Source organism: Pleurodeles waltl, chromosome 10, assembly GCF_031143425.1.
Source record: "Pleurodeles waltl isolate 20211129_DDA chromosome 10, aPleWal1.hap1.20221129, whole genome shotgun sequence".
In the NCBI taxonomy this organism is placed as follows: domain Eukaryota; kingdom Metazoa; phylum Chordata; class Amphibia; order Caudata; family Salamandridae; genus Pleurodeles; species Pleurodeles waltl.
The window spans coordinates 123682098-123701984 of NC_090449.1; the positions used below are offsets into that span (position 1 = coordinate 123682098).

Sequence of the window (19887 nt, forward strand, 5' to 3'; positions counted from 1 at the left end):
TCAAAGCATACAGCTTGTAAAACTAGGAGGTGGGAATGTGAATAAATGGAAGGTAAAAAGGGGGCACTTAGTGATCCCTGTAAAAAGGCAACTAAACAAAACACTTGTTCAAAGTAGACATGTGGCATAAGCAAATTTACACTTTGTTTAGAAATTTGTCTCAACTCAAGTAGTTTGACAATTAAACACACAATTCTTCTGTCAATAGTGAAATTGTTTGGAATGTATCCTCTAGAATTGTACTTCATGAGATGGGCATCTACATTAGTAACACTTTGTTGAAAGATCAAACAGCAATTGTCTTTGTTCATCAACTAAAGTGTAAAATACTTCAGAGAAAGCCTTCAGAACCCAAAGAGCTTCTCCAGAGGAGTCCAGGCTAATGAGAGGTCCTGAGAAATGTATGTCAAGATGCCTAAACGTCTGGGTTGCTCTGTATCTAATAACTCACATTTGTTCAGTGCCTTTCAAGCTCAGCAAAGATGTCAGCTAACATTGCACATGCTCACCTTGTGTGTAACTCCATGTCCAAAGCAGCTATGTAAAGTTGAGAAAGCATTGAAGAACCCCCAAGGTACTGTCTGGCTGCAAAACAAGTACATCATATTAACCTCAGAACAGTAAGTACTGCATCTGCACTTTCAGCATGACAATGCAGGTCAGGTCATAAAGACTTAAGCAATACCACAAAATAAAATAATGGATGGAGTGCTGAAACGTTTCCAACACTCACCCCCAGTCCAAGATCTGGGTTTAATCCATCGTTATTTTGCACATCCCAGTTTGGACTCAGCCATGCGCAAATCAGTCTTGACCCAGCTCCCCATGGGAACAGTCCAGCCTGAACTGCCAAGCCAGGACTCCCCTGGACTGAAAACAAGTATCTTGGAACCGGTTTCGGGGTATCACCTCTCATCAGCCAGGCTAGCTTGCATCCAGTGGCACAGTGAGCAATTGACCCACGTTTAGGCATACCCTTGCCACTTAGGGCACACATATCAATACCATAAAATAAAATGATGGATGGAGTGTTGAAACGTTTTGAACACTCAACCCCAGTCACAGATGTGAGTTTAATCCATCGTTATTTTGCTTGCCCGTCATCCCAGTTTGGACTCAGCCATATGCAAATCAGCCTTGACCCTGCTCCCCATGGGAACAGTCTGGCCGGAACTGCCAAGCCAGGACCCACCTGGACTGGAAACAAGCATCCTGGGACTAGTTTTGGGGTATCTCCCCTCATCAGCCAGGTTAGCTTGTATCCAGAGGCGCAGCAAGCAAGGGACACATGTCTGAGCATACCCTTGCCACTTAGGGTGCACATAGCAATGCCACAAAATAATAATTAGATAGCTAAAAAGTGGCCCAATATTTGCATATTGGGGCACTTTTTAACTTCTAAAGACATGCTGTATAAGTGTTTTGTGAGGTATGGAAGATTGCATGAATCTGAACTTGCTGTAGGCAATGTTTGTGGTGATATCAGGCAAATCCACAGAAAAACCTGCTTAGCGGGCCATAAAACAAGCCCACAAACAGCCAGACAATGGCATACAGTGACCTGTCGGACCAGCCCATAGGCCTATAAGCCTGTCCAAATGTGGATTCCAGGTATCTCATTGTGTAGTACGTAAGTGTGTTTGTGCCTTCTACCAAAGGTTTTAAAGGGCCATTTATATCCATCCCTATTCTCTTAAATAGTACCTGGAAAACTGGTGGGGCTGAAGAGGAGCATTATGTGTGTAGGTAGAATTCTACAGTGACATTTTTAGCAAAAATGACTGGTATTGCCTTAGCATCCTGGCCAGCAAAACAGTTGAATGAAGGGTTTACTGGGTATGTTGAGCCTCCATATGACCTATGCTCAGGTGACTGAGCTAAATAGTGGTTTAGCAACTAACCCCTTGCTTTACAAGCTTTTAGGAGGCCTGAGTAATATTCTGTATATTAGCCAATTTTCACTCTGAATGTATGGACACATGAGAGGAGTTTCTGTAACCTCTACTTTTTCTGCACTTGCTAAAGCATACTGTAGGGTTGGATCCTGAATTTGAGGAGAACAGGGGTGTTCTCCTTGCTGTATTTCTTTTCCATTGTCCACTTTTCTGCTCCTCATGTGGTTCTAATAGTGTTACGGAAAAAGAGGCATCTTGTAACCAGTATGTGACTTTAGCAGACAAAGCAGATGCAGCAATTTAGGTATGTCAGTATTTTGGACAATAGGTTCAGGTATTATTACTGTATAATCCTATTGTTAAGGTATCTTTTGTCATCAATTTACAGGAGGATTCACATGGTGGGATAGATTTTTGGGTCCCCATGTATGCATGTGATGAGCACCTTGCCATTAGGCCACTTAGTAGAGCTAGCTAAACTGGGGATGAAAAATGTTTAGAGGCTTCCGCTATTAACAAGACCTCTGGTCGGCTGTCCATCTATTCTCACATCTCATACATAATGATACCAAAGTGACACAGGTTATCTGTAATATACCCATAACTAACAGACATCCATTGGTTCCAGTTTGATTTTATTCAGGTTTAGTCATGTTTTGTCTCTCCAGCTCCCACTCTACGTTGTTGAAGTACTTCGCAGAGGCAGAGCAGGTGTTTTAAATACAGAACAGAGTGGTGCTTCAAACCATTTTCCCAGTTCAAAGCAGTTACAGATTCTCTAGTTCCATTATTACTTCATTGGGACAACAGGTTTATTCCAGTATTCACACAAGAAGATTATCTTTGTTTTTTTCAGACAGGCTTTCTACAGTGTCCAGGAACCCCGGTTAGCCAAAATCCTCCTTATCTAAGAAATGTCCTTTTCCATGTCATTATATGCTCACCTCCCATTCTGACAGACTTCTAATCTGGTTAGAGGCCCTGCTGAAAGCAGAAACAGGGGCGATCAGGATTCCATTCTGGCATTGAGTAGTTCTCCACTTACACAACTACATCTTATTTGAACCTGTTCTCCCTATTTCACTTGCCTGAAAGGAGAAACGGGGGCAGTCAGGAACCCTGCCTGGTGTAGAGTCATTCTCAATGGAAGACTTTGATTTAGATGTTTTATAGATAGGCGGGAATAAGACCCATTGTGCTAATGCCCTTGAAATCCTTTTGTTGATTGGGAATAAATATGATGGCCACTGCTCCTCCATGGAACTCTGAAAGAGTGATTGGAAGACCTTTCAAGCATTCCCTAAGTGGCCCCACTCACTTTAAACAGCTGGTCAACTACCTGCCTGGTTCATCATCTGCCACAGTATTTGGGGTCTTCTTCACCTGGGCATATTCCCCATTATCTTTCCCATTGTGGCCCTGAAATGATTTGCTCCCCATCTAGTCCAGGGTGAGCACAGCCTACAGGCTTCCAGACAACCCATCCTCCCCTCCCTAGCTATCGGAATCTCCATGCAAGCTGTGAGCTTTTCATCATCCCTGATAGGGAAGGGTCCTTCCCTCACCAGGAGAAACAACACAGTTGGCCTCTTGCTCTAGTGCCCTCTCATGCACGGAGGCCATGTCTACATAGTGGTAAATGGGAAGCTGAACATCTTGGTGCTGTATCTAATGCTGGCATCAGTGCACGATCTGGGATTTTGGATGGCTCTGTTCCCTGTTCAAAGTTCCCTATACTGATAATACAGGTTGCGTGACCCGAGTCCATTTTGAAGACCTGCAGAAACATTGCCCTCTGAAAAAAAATTCTTTGTGTCCACCTGAAGGAGTGCGAATCACACTCACTCAAGTACCTCCAGGATAGACGATTGGCGGGCAGTATGGGTGTCTGCGCTCTTTTGGGAAGGAAAGAGGCAGATCCTGTTAAAACAGATGGTGACAGCAAATATAGTATGGTTCCCAATGACCCATACATTGGGAACAGCACACTGCTCATATAAAATAGTGCAAAAGTACTGTGATTCTCAGATACTATATCCCCTTTCAAAGAAACTGTATTACTATTGATGGTAAACTTTGCTTAAATTCTTATATTTCCATCCATGATAGCATTCCTCAAGATGCATGTCTCTGCTGATACCCACCTCTTGCCCAACTTTTTTCTTTCATTCCTTTGCTCATGAGAAAACATTTAAGTAATGCTCCAGATAATTTGTTTCTATAACCTATTATACACTATGGTGAAGATGCAAAAATTAATAAAATTCTGAAAAAATGGGATGGTTAGATGCAGTTTAGTTGACATTGGTCATATGAATATGACGATCCTTTTTTATTGCTTGTTTGGTACAACTATGCTTGCATTGTGCAGACACTTTTCTGAAGCAAGTTATGCAATTCGTGAAAATGAATAAGACTACTGGTATAGATATACCTTTGTAGAACTCCTGGAACATCTCTTTGGGCAGAAGCTCGCCGGTGAGGTAGTGTCCGCTGATGAAGGAAATGGTGTCCCAATCATAGAGCCAGTTCTCCATGAACTGAGAAGCCACTTCTATAGCATCCCACTCTATATTGTGGATGCCCGATGCACCTGCATACTCAACAGTGGTCAACATGTGCTGCAAGGCATGGCCAAACTAGGGAGAACAGACGCGAAAGGAAACAGGGTAATCGGTCAGAGAAGTGACATGACTACTTGGAACAAACAAACTAACAGAGAGACATCATTGATAAAAGCAATCTGGCAGCAAGTGCTGTGTCTCTTTATTAGTATTCTATACTGTATGAAATATGTCTGCCACTGACAAACAGAGACAGTGCTAATGCATCTACATGACTATTGTATCTAATTCAATGAAAAAGTGATGGAAGGCTTAATAAGACATGCAAGGGGTAAATGCAAAAAAGGAGAATGTGGGAAAGAGGATGTGAAGTGAAGTACTAGGGGACAAGGCAAAATCCAGCCACCTCAACTAACCCCAAAAAACTTACACAAATTGCTAGAAGCTAAAACTCTCTGCTGAATGTAAAACACTGCCTGCTCAATACTAAAAAAAATAATACTTTTTCCTTGGAATGCAAAAGGACATTGGGAACTCGGAGGTAGCCAGACAGCAGAGAAGAGTGAGAGAAGGAAAGAGAGAGAAAAAAATAGGAAGAGTCGATAACAGATTTGATGTATGAGTGCGGAGGAACAGCTGAAGTGGAAGGTGGGGCTCGGGGGCATCAGAATCGACAATGGCGACCTTTGTTATGTAATGGAAGTTTTTGGAGGGACTTTTTCTCATTTAAATATCTAATCACGTTTTGACAGTATTCGGTATGGGGCGAGCATCACTACTATGTATATCCATTTTACGCATTTTCTTCAAATGCTACTTTGCTTTTTATCTAGTAAGGTGATTTTCAAAAACGTATATTTAACAATAACTTTCAAATGTTTTTTAGTTTACCAACTTGAAATCAAGTGCATATGACGATGTTGAGAAAATGTTCCTGGTGTGACTTCTTTATGGTACATTTACTGGTAATTCGTAATATCGTTCCTAACACGTACACGGTTCCTCTCAAAGGAAGGGTCTGGTGATTGTGATAAACAGAGGTGCAGTCAAAAGTATTCGTAAACACAAACGGTTGAAATGTAAAAACGTAGATGGTTGGAGGCTGAAGTTGCTCATCACTCAATTATTTTTTTACAAGAAAGCGCTGAGGGGAATATTTACAAGCCCCTTAGCGCCGCCATAGCAACATATTTTTTACGCCAAAGCGGCGCTAAACGCAATCTGGGAAAATCATAACAAGGCCCTTAGAGTGTCCCCTTCAAATGGCCACAAGAATAAGGCCTGAGCGTCTCTGCTCATAAATGCAAGAACTTTTCGTAACCCTTCTCAAACGGGTGCCCAGTTAGGCTTTCTGGCCACCACTAAAATATTTACTTCCTATAATTACACACTCCTGCTAGCAGAAGCAGCATTGACGACACGAACAGATTTTTGACTAAAATTCTTTGTCTTCATGTCTTTATTTGGAGGACAAATTAAAGAAGGGTATCACAAAAATGTAATTACAAATATCCCAATAATAAATACTGAAAATAAAAAAAAAAACAATGAAAAAACATAGGCCCGTATTTATACTTTTTGACGCTAAACTGCGCTAACGCAGTTTAGCGTAAAAAAAATTTGCGCCGGCTAACGCCATTCTGAAGCACCATGCGGGCGCCGTATTTATTGAATGGCGTTAGCCGGCGCAAGCAGACCGGCGCTGCCTGGTGTGCGTGGAAAAAAACCACGTACACCAGGCAGCGCCGGCGTTGGGAAAAATGGCGCTAGGGCGTCTTAAAAATGGTGCAAGTCAGGTTGACGCAAAAAAATCGCCTCCACCCGATTTGCGCCATTTTTAACGACGCCCAGACGCCATTTACATGACTCCTGTCTTAGTAAAGACAGGAGTCATGCCCCCTTGCCCAATGGCCATGCCCAGGGGACTTATGTCCCCTGGGCATGGTCATTGGGCATTGAGGCATGTAGGGGGGCACAAATCAGGCCCCCCTATGCCAAAAAAAAATTAAAAAATAAAATAAAATTATACTTACCTGAACTTACCTGAATGTCCCTGGGGTGGGTCCCTCCAGCCTTGGGTGTCCTCCTGGGGTGGGCAAGGGTGGCAGGGGGGGTCCCTGGGGGCATGGGAGGGCAGCTGTGGGCTCGTTTTGAGCCCACAGGTCCCTTAACGCCTGCCCTGACCCAGGCGCTAAAATCCGGCGCAAATGCGGGGTTTTTTGCCCCGCCCACTCCCGGGCGTCATTTTTGCCCGGGAGTATAAATACAACGCATTTGCGGCGCAGTCATTTTTTTAGGCGGGAACGCCTACCTTGCATCTCATTAACGCAAGGAAGGCGTTCACGCAAAAAAATGACGCTCTTTCCTCATACTTTGGCGCTAGACGCGTCTAACGCCAAAGTATAAATATGGCGTTAGTTTTGCGCCGAATTTGTTTGTACGTACCTTAGAAGAGAACCACACATATATTACCAAAATGTAAACGCATTTATCTATGCTAACTGTACTTGTTTGGAAGCCATATTTTCTAAAGTTAACCTAACTTGTAAACAGGCCAGATTTGCAAGTATTTCACTTTTATAAAATGTTATGCAAATGTAATGTTTTTCTCCCTTTGCAGATGTGTTATTAAGCTAGTTATAATAGAAATTATTTTTCTGAGACTGTTAGGTAGCTGGGAATAAATTGGAAGTTGGCTGTGGACACGCAGACCGTGGTGGTGGGAGAGATCCTCCTGTAACAGGCACACCGGACCAGTGATACATTCAAGGTTGTGCAGATGTGCGCTCTTTGTCTAGAGGTGGGAAACTAGGGAGTCTACCTGCTCCATGGAACAGCAGCGGCTGACTGAACTTTTTGGCGGGAACCAATGTGGAGCAGCTTCCAGAACTTTCCTTCACATATTAATTATGTGTTTTCTAGAACAGTTTAGCAGACACTGTCCTGACTTCACTGACAGAAGATCTCTTCTTGACTCTGCTGATTTCCCATGCTTGGGGTGTGGAACTTCATGCTTGAGTACCCATGCCTATCCGCTAAACCTTAACTTGGTTTATTAGATGCTGACAGCTTCCTCTTAGAAATTCCCTGTTCCCCCTTCTATACTTATTTGGAATAGGGGTGTTTCTTTACGGAATCTGTCTACTTAATATTGTGTCTTCTTTATGTCACTATATTTTTTAATGTTTTTCCTGTTAATATACAAATTCAGATTGTATGATCATTTGAAAATAAATGCTGAATTTATAAACTGACTAACTTGCTGATTATTGATTGATGTGGGATCTTGACTAAAGTTTGTTACTAAAAGACTTATAGTTTGGAAGCTATGCGCTCTGTTATCTTGGAGGAGCCACAGTGGTTTCACTGAAAATGAGATGTTTTGCTGATGATAGCCCCTTTATTACACTTCAACTTGGAAATCAAAGGTTCAGACGACCAGTGGAGCATCCTTTTTGATGATTATAATAAGGGATTGGGGTTTATGGATCTCCACTCCATCATCTAATACATACTGTACCGGCTTTTATTTTCCTACAGAGTCCCAACTATTTCATACAACAAACCCCTTAGAGTTTCACATGTACACATCTGTCACCTTTGCTTATGATATTCAGGTTCACAATACACAATAAGAAAACTTTCTTTAAAGAAAAGGACACTATGATTGTACTTTATTGTCCCCTGAATTCATGTATTATTGAATCATATGGGCATGTGGCCTAAGAGATTGACAGTGCTTCAATAAAAACACTGACACAGTAAAAGCAGTTGTGCCTATGAAGATCGGTGGTCTGTCCAGTAAATACTTCTAAAAAACCCTGGATGATTAATTGTAAGCTGAACATTTAGTAAAGCATAGTAATTATTACTGTGATTTTAGAAATTCTGATACCTGCGTGTTATCATTATGATAACTGAGAATAAGAACACATGTTTAAATTTTGAGTCTTTGCACTGAAAGTAGCTAAGGTTGCAACAAGAAGTGCTCCGCTTCTTGGAAACAGCTGATTCAAAAAGCTCAGCTTGTTGACTCACTGGATAGTATAATCCATTCAATTTTCAGACAACTCACTAAATTAGCAAATATTCTGTTCAAACAACCTCTTGCATATTCCAAACAACGAATACGTTTTTACATAAAAACACAAATATAATTTTTTACCCAAATAATAACAAAAGGCAAAACTTACACACCTCGTGAAACAATGTTGAGACTTCCTTGAAGGACATCAGCGAAGGGGTGGAACCCACAGGAGGAATCTGGTTGCAAATAATGAAAGCAACAGGAATCTGCTTGAGAAGACGACTCCTGGCTGAAGAGTGCGAGAAAGATTGACAGAAGTTAATGCTTTGCGCGTTCCCTTTTTACCAGTGACCTGTTGAGGTAAACAGGCTCAAGTGATTAACTAAAAGCAGCAAGGGCCTCATTTAGACATGGGAGTAGTGAAACATGCACCAAAAAATAGTCCAGCCTCCCCATCACCTGCATTTCCTACTGCATTTCCTACTGCATTTGGAGGGCAAGAGATGGCAGCTTTCCCAACGACGAAGCTGCTGCAGCTCCCTCAGCAAGAAAGTCCATTTGGCGGAGGCCATGCTAGTGCCATTGCTGTTAGGGCAGCTCTCATTAGAGCCGCCCCTCGGTTATCATGTCCAATGCCTTTTTTCCATCTGTGTCCATCATGTAGCCATAGTCATGTAGCCATGACAAGAAAAGTGCAAACATGTCGAGCAGGCACTGATGGGAAACTTCCCGTACATGTGGCGCACCCACTGGAGTGGTTCTGCCATTGAGGCAGGAGCTACTTTGGGAGTAAAAAAAACACCTTTGACCCAGCAGGCCGGCCGTATATGGGCTGACAGAGGTGGTGCCGCCACTACGACAGCTGGTCAGCGTGCCCTAACAGAAGCCCTACCTGTTAGAAGACCAAAGGGATCCAGTTCTAGGAAAATTTGAATGAATACCAATAGTATGCAAATATAAATCACACTATTAGCAAAAACACTTTCTAATGCACATTTCTTCATATACAACTATGTTTATAAACTAAACATTTGCTCCTTTGACTAGGGTTAATGGAATTCTAATTTGTAATCATTAGATCCATATAGACTCTACTACGGCTGCATGAAATAGCTGAATTGTTGAAGCTGTAATCATTGATGTTTCAGTAACAACTCTATTTTAAGGTGACTCGTATGCAGATTCTCTAACAAATGTATTATCAGAAAGTCATTATTAGGATCAGCAGTACACCCTCCCACCTTTATCTGGTGTCCATGTCTATTGTCATAATGTTTTATGTGAACACTTGTACCTTTGTTTTTGCCTCTAAGGGCCCATCAGACATTAGCCCCAGTCTGTATTATATCCACCTGCGCATATTGTTGGGGGCCAGAGGCTTATTTTTCCTCAACAGAGTATAGGTCTGTATGGCTGACTTTCATAATGGCTTTGACATTTTATTGTTCATCTCCTTTGATGAACAATATTATTTAAAGGGCATTTAAAGATGACTGGCCTATCTCTGGTAACACGATATATGTGTGTTTTCCCATACACTAAAAAACGGATGTGACACTGCAAAAGAAAGCATAGATGAAGATAACAAATCATAACTTCAAGGGCATGTGGAGGACATCTGTAGCTCAATAAAAGCCGAAGCATAATTCCATAGGGATGACGAGAGAGAGAGAGAGAGAAAGTGAGAGATGACTCTTCATCACCAAGAAGGGACCAACATCTGAGAATTGCAACAAAGTGAAAGAGTTTCTAAAGTTCCTGTAGATGCCACCTGGAATTTAGTGTTAATAAATCCACTGATGATGTCTCATGATTGCTATAAATTTTCAAATGAGTGGATATGGAGTGTGCAAGACTGTGAATCTATAATAAAGCCATGCTGCCTTTTAAAGCTCACATTATGCGAGTTAGTAAAAGTATGAGAGTAATTTAACTTACTGAGGAATTCCGCCATCCAGGCACCGCTGTTCTTCTCTTCTGGCCGAGAGTAAGGGTCCAGGTAAAAGGAGGCAAGGTGATTGTCTACAACACAGAAAACCACAACCTGGGTTAAAAACACACCTTTTCTTCACACTTGCAATGAATGCGTGGTAAAACAAAATAAATAATAATAATAATAATAATATACTTCACTAGCAGAAACACTCTATAGTGCAATGAACAAAAAATGTACGCAAAAGGAAATGCTCCATAATGATAAAGTGAGTCTTGAGTACTCACAAATTTCCAACTTACAAGCAACCTACTTTAAAGTTTCCAATCTCCCAATCTAGGGCAAGTGAGAGACTGCCTGAGCTAAACATCATCTATCCTTTAGCCTAATATCCTACAGGCTAGAGTTCCAGCTCACTACCTAGGGTAAGGGTTGTAGCATTTGTGATGATGGAACCATCTGCCAAAACCTACACAATGCCTTCTCACTAGTGACTCCATGCAAATATAAGAATCTTACTTTTATGAAACTAGGGTGCCCTTGACTTTTGCTTTCGCTGAAAATAGAGCATCATTTAATTTTGGCAGTCATTATGCATGGCACATAAACACTTCCACTGCCACCTTATCTTTAACTTAATAGTGCTTGCTTTAGGAAAATACTAGGGTAAACTTCCAATGCTGTTTATTTGGTACCATGGTGCTCCAGTGCCTTGAATTAGGTGCATTGCGGACATACACTGACACCTCAGTCTATCCTGTAAGTCCATAGAAAAGTACGCAAATGCACAGTATAACTAGGTTAGTCCACACCGGCTGCTGCACTTGCCACATTTTGCAGATTTAACACATACATCTAAATTGCTATGTGTCAGGAGGACTTACCGAGTGACCATGCCTGGCTAGTAACAACATTTGCACATTTAAAAAAAGGCACTTCCCTTGAATGTGCTTCTGTATATGAAAGAAAACAGTCTGCACACAGACACAAAATAGTAGCACTGAAAGCTCAAAGGGCATCCACAGAGTACTTAGCCATTGAAGATTTAGTGAAAACCCTCGGCCGAGGACTGGCGATGAAAAACAATTCTGTGGTTCAACAGGTAGATTCTACAATACTTTAGCATCAGAAGTTTTTTCCAGTGCTTAATTTGTGCCAGTGGATGCAGGGGTGGGCAATATTATCCATTTTTGTACACAGAAACTTTTTTCATCATCATCAAACTTCGGCCCAGAGCAAGAGATAGAAACGCAAAAAAAGGGAGAAATAAAAAGCACAACAATAAAACAATGAGAAGAAAGAATGGCTATGTTTGAAAAGCATAAACAGTTCATCCATCCCCTTGTTATGTTGGGGGCATCCCACATCAATGGTGACATGACAAGCCACTGTCCAACGCCTCTCCTTGCCACAGCTACACTCTTCTCTTTCTCCTTAGCTGAGATCTCATTGTAGGCCAAAACAAAGACCCTGAAAATCATTTGGTGGCCACCTTACTCGTACAGAACATGGCAGAAGGTTTCTGGATTCAATCGGAGTGCAAACTTACAGTTAGAATAAGTTAAAAGAGATCACAGAGAAGCCATATGTCTTATTTGCAGAGCAGTGAAAATAGGTCACCTTTGAATGCATAGGCAGGGCCAGTGGAATTATGTGTATCCATGGCTGGGGCGTTTTTCAAGTAACTATAGTTTTGCCAAATAATACACCACCTGCTGCATAATCTGCAGATTTTAACAATAAAAAAATTCTAGCTCATATGGATCAAAAGTTCCGAAAAATATAGCAACGTGTTCCTGCGCAGTGGCACCCTCTTTGCAAAGATTGACAGGTCATCTTTTAGCTGCTTATAGTGGCATAACAAAGACCCCCGCAGCCCCTTTCATGCAGTAGGGGTTCCAGGGTACCCCCTCAGCTCAGCACCAGGCTTGAGTGAGTCCATATGGGGCCCCCTCCGTGTTCTATGAAGGGGGGCCCGCCTAGTTTCATTACACCACTGGCTGCTTATTCCTGTATTTGCTGTATTTGTCTACTAAACCGGTACTATTGAGGTGACATTTTCTCGCTGACAGTGTTACCATGTGTAAAACTGACAAAATAACGAAGTAATACTATCAAAGAATGTGCTGCATTATGCTGCATAATTTGAAGTTTCTTGCCACATTATTCGGTCCTCCCCGTCACATCATTTGGTCCTCCGTGACATCATTTGGTCCTCCCCAGCCACCTAACTCCAGCTACCCTGTGTATAGAGAATCAGTCATAGAGTGGCCTGAGCAGAAACAGAATTTATAGTCCCCGGCTGGTGACTGTGAATTGGATCCTTAGAAACCTACGAGGTGTAAACTCTTGATCAAATTTAACTCTTCCAGACAAGTTGCCTAGCTGATGAGATCCAGAGGTTGGGTGCAAAATCACTACATCAAAGAGACAGGGAGCCGTGAAACAGAATTTGCAAAGCCTGCAACTTACATAAGGTACTCTGTGCTAGCTATGACTGTCAGCAGAATCACCTTTTTCATCGTAGACGGTGAAGAAGCGGACATCAGGATTCCACACTTCTGCAGCCCCATCAGCCGCACGGATCGTGACCCCAAAGAGCTCCTTACAAAGCTTAAACATGCCTTGCAAAACCCTGCAGGTGACAAAAAAAACTCTGAATGGTTTCTACCACTATAGTCTACACATGATCATCTGCATGTGTCAATCAAAAACAAATGAATGTATTTGCTCTGTAAACTAATAGATATCGAGTTGCCTCGTTGACAACTGTATAAGGGGAAATACACACTTCTGTGTGCTGCATTTCTTTTTATTGTTTGCAGTTTTGTAAAGCACAAACCTGTCCCAAGAACACTAGAGGATTTTACCCGAGAAGCAGAAGTTACACATTTTTATTCACATTAAGTTTCAGTGATCTGCCCAGAATCACAGGATGTTGAGCTGAGGCCAGGATTGGAACCTGGTTCTCAGTTAACACAGGGGAGCTTCTGCACACGAGCTCACAGGAAAGCAATCACCTGTTTCTCAGACTGCCAGCAGTTCTGACACTTGGAAAAATACTGTTTAACAAAGGTTTGAAATTCAGTAAGTAGTCACAGAAAACTAGTGGTGTAACACAAAATGATGCCCGCACCCCCCCTCCCAGAATGTAAGGAGGAGCCCCTGAGTCTCCCATATATCACAAATATTTACTGGCCTTCGGTTTTAGATATCAATACACATTTGTTAATGTGGTTATTAATTGCAATGTGATAATTAAGCCTGCGTGAATAAGTCCTTAGTGTCAGAGATTCTAAAAAGCCAATTTCCAGGCAGCGTTGTGGAAAGAAATCCAGACAACTTATCAAGTGGCCAATATTCAAGATTCATGTCCCTATGGCACACTCATCCAAACACAGAAAAGCCACCTAAAAGAATCTACGAAATGACAGAAAAATGAAGGATCACACAGTAGTCATTTAAAAAAAAAATAGGAACAATAACTAAACACTACATAGGACAAACCCACTGTTACACTGAACAGACACAATCATACCTGGACACTGTGACTCTGGTCAACGTAAAGTCCCAGAAGCACATGGAAAGGTGCACCCATACTGCTGAATGCACTATGGAGAGCCATTCAAATTCCATATATGTGCTATATAAAAGCAGACAACATAACCTAAGACAACACATAATACAAAGCCAAACTGCTAAAGACGTGAGTGCTCACCTCTCAAGTGGAAAATAGGGTCTCACCTTTTCTTCAGTTAGACTGTAAAACACAAAACACATGACACATGTATGACTGTTGAATTCAACTGACACCCAATAACAGACAGGACAGTTCTAAATATTGTGAAGATTATGCCAGCCCAGTGAATCATTGAATAAACTTGTTCTGGTCTGTAGAGATGGATGTACCTGGGTACCTGGGTCGTAGACATCCTGCAGGGGCATGAAGCCTGGTTAGTGATGGGTCCACAGCACCTCCACAGACTCCTCCGACAGCCTTTACCTGCACAAGGATTGTGAGATGACCCTGATATTTTGTTTAACCTAAAATTCTGAACAGAGTGAGTTTCACCGCTATTGTATTTAATACTAATGCCAAGTAAGAGGTGGCACAAGCAAATCTACAACCATTCTTTCTGCCACTGCCATGCTAAGACCAGTTGAAACAACGGTACACGTAACAAGACATCTGGTCCAGAAGGATGAGCAAGGAGTGGGTGCTGTGAAGTGAGTGAAGAACTATATGGATAAGTTATGCCTCCGATCCCTCTTCCTTGGATCATTTTGAAACAGTGCATCACTTTATTTTTTCTGCCGTTTAATACATTTTTTGAAGCTGAGTGGCTCTTTGGTGTGCAATGGAATTCCCAGTGTTCATTGGAATTCTCTGGACTTAGTGGAGATTCTGGGGCTTGAATCAATTTTCAACACAGGTTTTTTGGCAGATGCATTTCGTGGTCGAGAGCCAATCATTGTCTCTTAAAGTAGTTGAACCTTGCCGTGCTTTATAGGAATATTTGGCACAGTGACATTCCTTAGATTGTATGCATGCTATCTTAAAAAGCAACCTCTCACGATAAAGCTAAAACCTGCATGAAAAACGGACCTTAACTAAAAACTATCAATTGTGTTCTTGTACCTTCTATCGAATGTCCCTCTCTTTACCTTCCATCCTCTGCATGGCCACTCTGTCTGAATCTTACCTACTTCCTCGAGGTAGGCTGCTTGTCTGCCTTAATCTTTTATTGCATTTCTGCAAATTGTCTGCACCTCATTTCATCAATCACAATCTCACCTTTGAAACAATATCCCTTCAACCTAACTACCTAACTAAACCTAATTGCCTCTACCCTGTCCTTTCACCCACCAAGCATTTGCATAACCTCACATAGCCCCTACTAATTGTCCCGCCTAATCCCTATCAATTAAATGCACCTCAAAGAACCTGGAGTTCCTTGAGAGGCCAAGACTAATCCTGATAATCAATAACCACTGTATTAACAACTAACCGTGGATTCCAGAGTAGTTTGCTACACGCCACAATGTGCTTCAATGCTTCATCAGGGCTAGTAAGACTTAAATAAAAGCAATTTCAATACAATGCAAATAACATCTTCAAATAAGTATCATGTCATGGAATGTGTTGGATGGTGAGTCATTTATTCCTAGAACGATTTTGAGGTTGGTGTTGAGGTTTCAGTGTGATATACTTTAAATACTTTAATTGTTATGTTTTAGCTGTAGTGTTCTAGTTGTGCTGGTGTGTTCTTTTACTGTTGTTGCTGTATTATGGCAGACGTGTGTTATTATAGTATTGTTATTCAAGGAGTATTTAGGTTTATTGTTTTGTTCTAATCATTCTCTAGCTGTAAAGCTGTAGTTGTAGTTTTGCTTCAGTACTTGTTGAAAACAGAGAAGAAAATATGGAGAGCGTAGCCTAAGGGACACCATATTCTGCTGCATTTCCTAATGCTGCAGCAAATGGGCAGAGGCATACAGAACAAGAACAAAGCAGAGTACTTATTGGGTCATTTAAAGTTTGGTGGATCAGGGTATCTAAAGTAAATTGAGGATATCCCGCTGAAACCAGTTTTGGTTTCACTGACCCTCTTAGGGTCAGGAATGACTACGTTTCGGACGGTTCTTTTTTTTTTTAAACAAAGCCCCACTTTGGGGCACAAGGTACCACTCCATCACAACCAGGTTAACAAATATCTTACACAAAAGAATGTACCATAACCCTCTGCCTTTAAGGCACAGGGTGCCAACCCACGCACAGGGAATTCCAAACTATCTTCTTCCCAGCACGGCATGGTGCCCAACAAACGAGTCCCTTCTTTCCTGGGCACAACATGCACAGGCAAATCATATCGGTAGTACTCAGATTTTTGGTCAGAACATAGCTCCATGACCCTCTACTTTCCTTGATACCCATCCCAGAAACCATCTCCTGACACTCCTTCAGGAAGAACATTAACATGATTGGCACCGAGCACCTCCAAAAGTAAGTATGAATACCTTTCCGCAAACAAACGTTATAGAATAAAAAATAATTGGCTAGGAAGGTACACTCAATGATACTCAATAGGGGTAAACTTGTCAAAAGATAGAGTTCTAATACGACCATGTATTTACACTTAACAATGATGGTTACATATTAATATCACTAGGTGCTGTGAATCACTAGGGGCAGGAATGCACAATTTCTCAACAAGGGAAGTTTAATTTGATCAAAGTAGGGAATAACATCCCAGTGGAAAACCAATGGAAATGGCATTGACAACAAAAAATGAAGGTGGGTGAAGTGTTTGCATACAATTGAAACGGTTGTTATTAATCTTGTGTTCATTTCCATCATTTTTAGCTCCTTTCTGTCATTACTAACTTTACGTAAATCAGCGTTTAGCCAGTCCCAAAATGAACAGGTCAGCCAGAGCTACTTACTTTACTGGTGGGTGCAGAATCTCATCATGTTTTACAAATAAACAATTGTTGCATGAGAACATTCACTTATTGTGGTTTACAAAAACAATGCAAGTCGGAATAGTGAAGGAGAATTACATTTAAAGCACAATAATAAATGACATAATAGTACCAACTGAGTTCTTTACATCTCATTTACATCTGAGAGCCATAGACTACACTGGGGAGTTCCAGGACCTGCAGGCCATGAGGTAGCAACCCAGGTAGAGTATATGTAAGAAAAATGATAACAGAGTATTCTCCTAAAGTTTTGCAAGTCCGGAGAGCCTCCAAAATCTTGAGGAGACATAGGAAGCATAACACAGTGGTCAGGAAATGTAGACCATAGGACCAGGCTGCTCATCCTTTTCATTCTTCTTGGCAACTACCTGGAACTCTCTGTATCTGCGGCTTCGCTCAATTGAGGATAAACCCTCCCTTAAGCGCCCCCATAAGACCTGGCTGTATGAAAAGACAATTAGATAACCTTTTGTATTCATCTGTCCACAGGCCTAGTCGGTGCCAGGGAACTCACAGAGTAGCTGTGCGCTCTATAAGCCAGATGATTGATTGTGACAGAGGCCTGGGGAGAGGAGGGTGAGATGGTATAAGTAAGGGAAGTGGGCACCAGGTCATGGAATGAGTTGGATGGTGAGTAATTTATTCATAGTACGATTTTCAACACAGCCATTTCTGGCATGGTGCCAAAAGGAGGTCGAGTACACAAGGGTTTTAGAGTGTGTGAGTGGAAAAGTGAGACTTTATCAAGCATTCGAGTGCAAAGCTATTCTTCATGGCCATGTATGAGTGGAATGATATGTTGGTGGATGCAATCACTATGATAATAAGGGCAGCTAAGCATTGCAGAAGGAATATGTAATTGTTAAGGGTGAGTCCAATTTAGCTTTTCTAACAGGCATACATCTAGATAAGTTATCCATGACCTGGCACAAAACTTAGAATGCTACAGTATCAGCACTTAAAACAACTAAGTAATTTGAAATGACAATGATTAAACCTATATACTATAAGATTTTGCTGAGATTTACTAAAAAAAATCCCATAAATTGAATTGTGAAATATTGGTAGATAAATTATTTTGCCCTTCAAGAGCTCATGAGAAACATCTTATTTGTTCCTCTTGGCCAACTGAAAATTTCCGTACTGGACTTTGAATCTTTACTATATATAATTACTATATATATTTAACATTCATTTTCACATGACACTTCACTACTTTAAATTCCATATACAGGGACTCGTCAGATTTGCAAACAAGCATGTAATCAAGATTAATTTTCACCCAAAGCATCACATCTTAGTATCATGTCATACATGTCATTTCATGCGAACTTTAAATTATCATATGGAGATGTCTGTGGGTAATTGACTGGAGCAAAGCAAATATCTGTGTTACAAAAGGGTCTCTCAGCATTGCATGTTTACCCGTAAACGGCTTCATATTGTCTTTCGCTCCAGAATGCCAAATCCCAGTGTTCCAGTTCCCCTGAGTGTCCATGACTCCTGGCAAAATCCTTCAGCGATTGTAGTTCTGCTAGTGCCGCTTCGAAATACACAAAATAGATACACTTCAATTGAAAATAACAGCTCACATGTAGCAAAACTGTAAATGACTGTCTAATCAAGCTATTGAAAATGATCCATAACTCCATAATGTGTTAACACTCTAGTTAAAGGGAACGCCAAAGTCTTGATATGGAACGTCTAGGTTGGTCCTTGGAAATTATTTGAGTAGACTGGTGGGCTCGGACACCGTTTGCCAGCTGGTGCACGCTCAATTCTGGTAAAAGAAGTAACCTGTTAAACTCTGAAACGAAAAGGAAGATTCACATTTCCTCTAGGGCACGCTTTTCAACTGTGGCCAACTTGGTAAAAAAAGAATGTACATTGTTCTGACTGACTATACATAACCCCAGGCTAGTTTCTCTATATATTATGGACTGTTTGACAATGAACTTTTCACTACCTGCAAATCTTTCATGAGGTTTTTGTATTGTTAGGTCTCACTGTTCACACCCTCAAAACAAACCATTGGTCCAAAAGGGTGACCTGTGGCACACTATTATCACTTATAACCAGAGTGGTAAATATAATGTCTGCAAATGGTCACTGGCATTAGCTAAAGGCTTAGTTTACTAGTTTGTATTTGTGACATTTGTAGAGCACTGGCCTGGCACTGAAGGACTGTGGGACTCTGGACACATCAACTCGGCTGTGTATCTCTTTGAAGTGGCTAGAGAATGTATACAGGAGACACACAGGAGAGAGGAATGTGTTACACTGAAGCAAGAGAGGGAGAATGGGAGTGGCATGAATGGGCAGGGGACTTAGGCCCTCATTTTGACACTGGCGGTAAAAACCACCTACCGCTGCGGTGACGGCCGCCAAAATACCGTCACTGAGACTACCATCCGCCTGCCATATTGTGATCACTGCCGGACTTCCGCCACAAAAAAGGGCGGAAATCCGGCAGTGATCATGCTGGCGGACAGTGGTAAGCTGGTGCTGCTTCCACCAGCACCGCCACGCCAGTTGAACACTGCCAGCCGTGTCATTACCTGTGATATGGCCTGGTTGTGTTCTGCTGGCGGGCGCTGCTGGTGGTAGCAGCGCCTCTTCCCGTTCCCTGACGGAAGACCTCTTTGACAAAGGTAAGTCGGGCTTCCGACAGGGGAGCGTCGTGGGGGGTGTTGTGTGAGTGTGTCTGGTTGTGTGCATGAACGTGTGAGTGTGAATGCGTCTGTGTGTGTTGTGTTGTTTGCATTGTATGCGTGTGAGTGAATGCATGTAAGAATGATGAAGTGAGTGCGTGTCTGCATGTCAGTGTGATTGTGTGTTCGAATGTGTGTGAGCATGTCTGGAAGTATGCGTGTACGAATGCGTGTAGCTAGTTTGAGTGATTGGGTGTATGCATGGTGCTTGTCTGCGGGTGTGTGTATGTGGGGGGTGAGGATGGACGGAGGGGTTGTGTAGGTGTGTGTGTGA

General features: G+C 41.8%; 1 protein-coding gene across 1 annotated transcript in view; it reads right to left on the bottom strand.

Moving 5' to 3' along the window:
- Positions 1-3062: 3062 nt before the first annotated feature.
- The window catches only part of LOC138262385 (uncharacterized), a 56577-nt gene continuing 39752 nt past the window's right edge, over positions 3063-19887 (bottom strand). Inside the window, exons 3-9 of the mRNA XM_069212285.1 lie at positions 18328-18445; positions 14138-14179; positions 12933-13054; positions 10425-10508; positions 8657-8775; positions 4330-4534; positions 3063-3160 (exon numbers count right to left, since the gene is read on the bottom strand). Coding sequence (XP_069068386.1) covers positions 3063-3160; positions 4330-4534; positions 8657-8775; positions 10425-10508; positions 12933-13054; positions 14138-14179; positions 18328-18445 — 788 coding nt within the window. The remainder of the gene's footprint in view (positions 3161-4329; positions 4535-8656; positions 8776-10424; positions 10509-12932; positions 13055-14137; positions 14180-18327; positions 18446-19887) is intronic.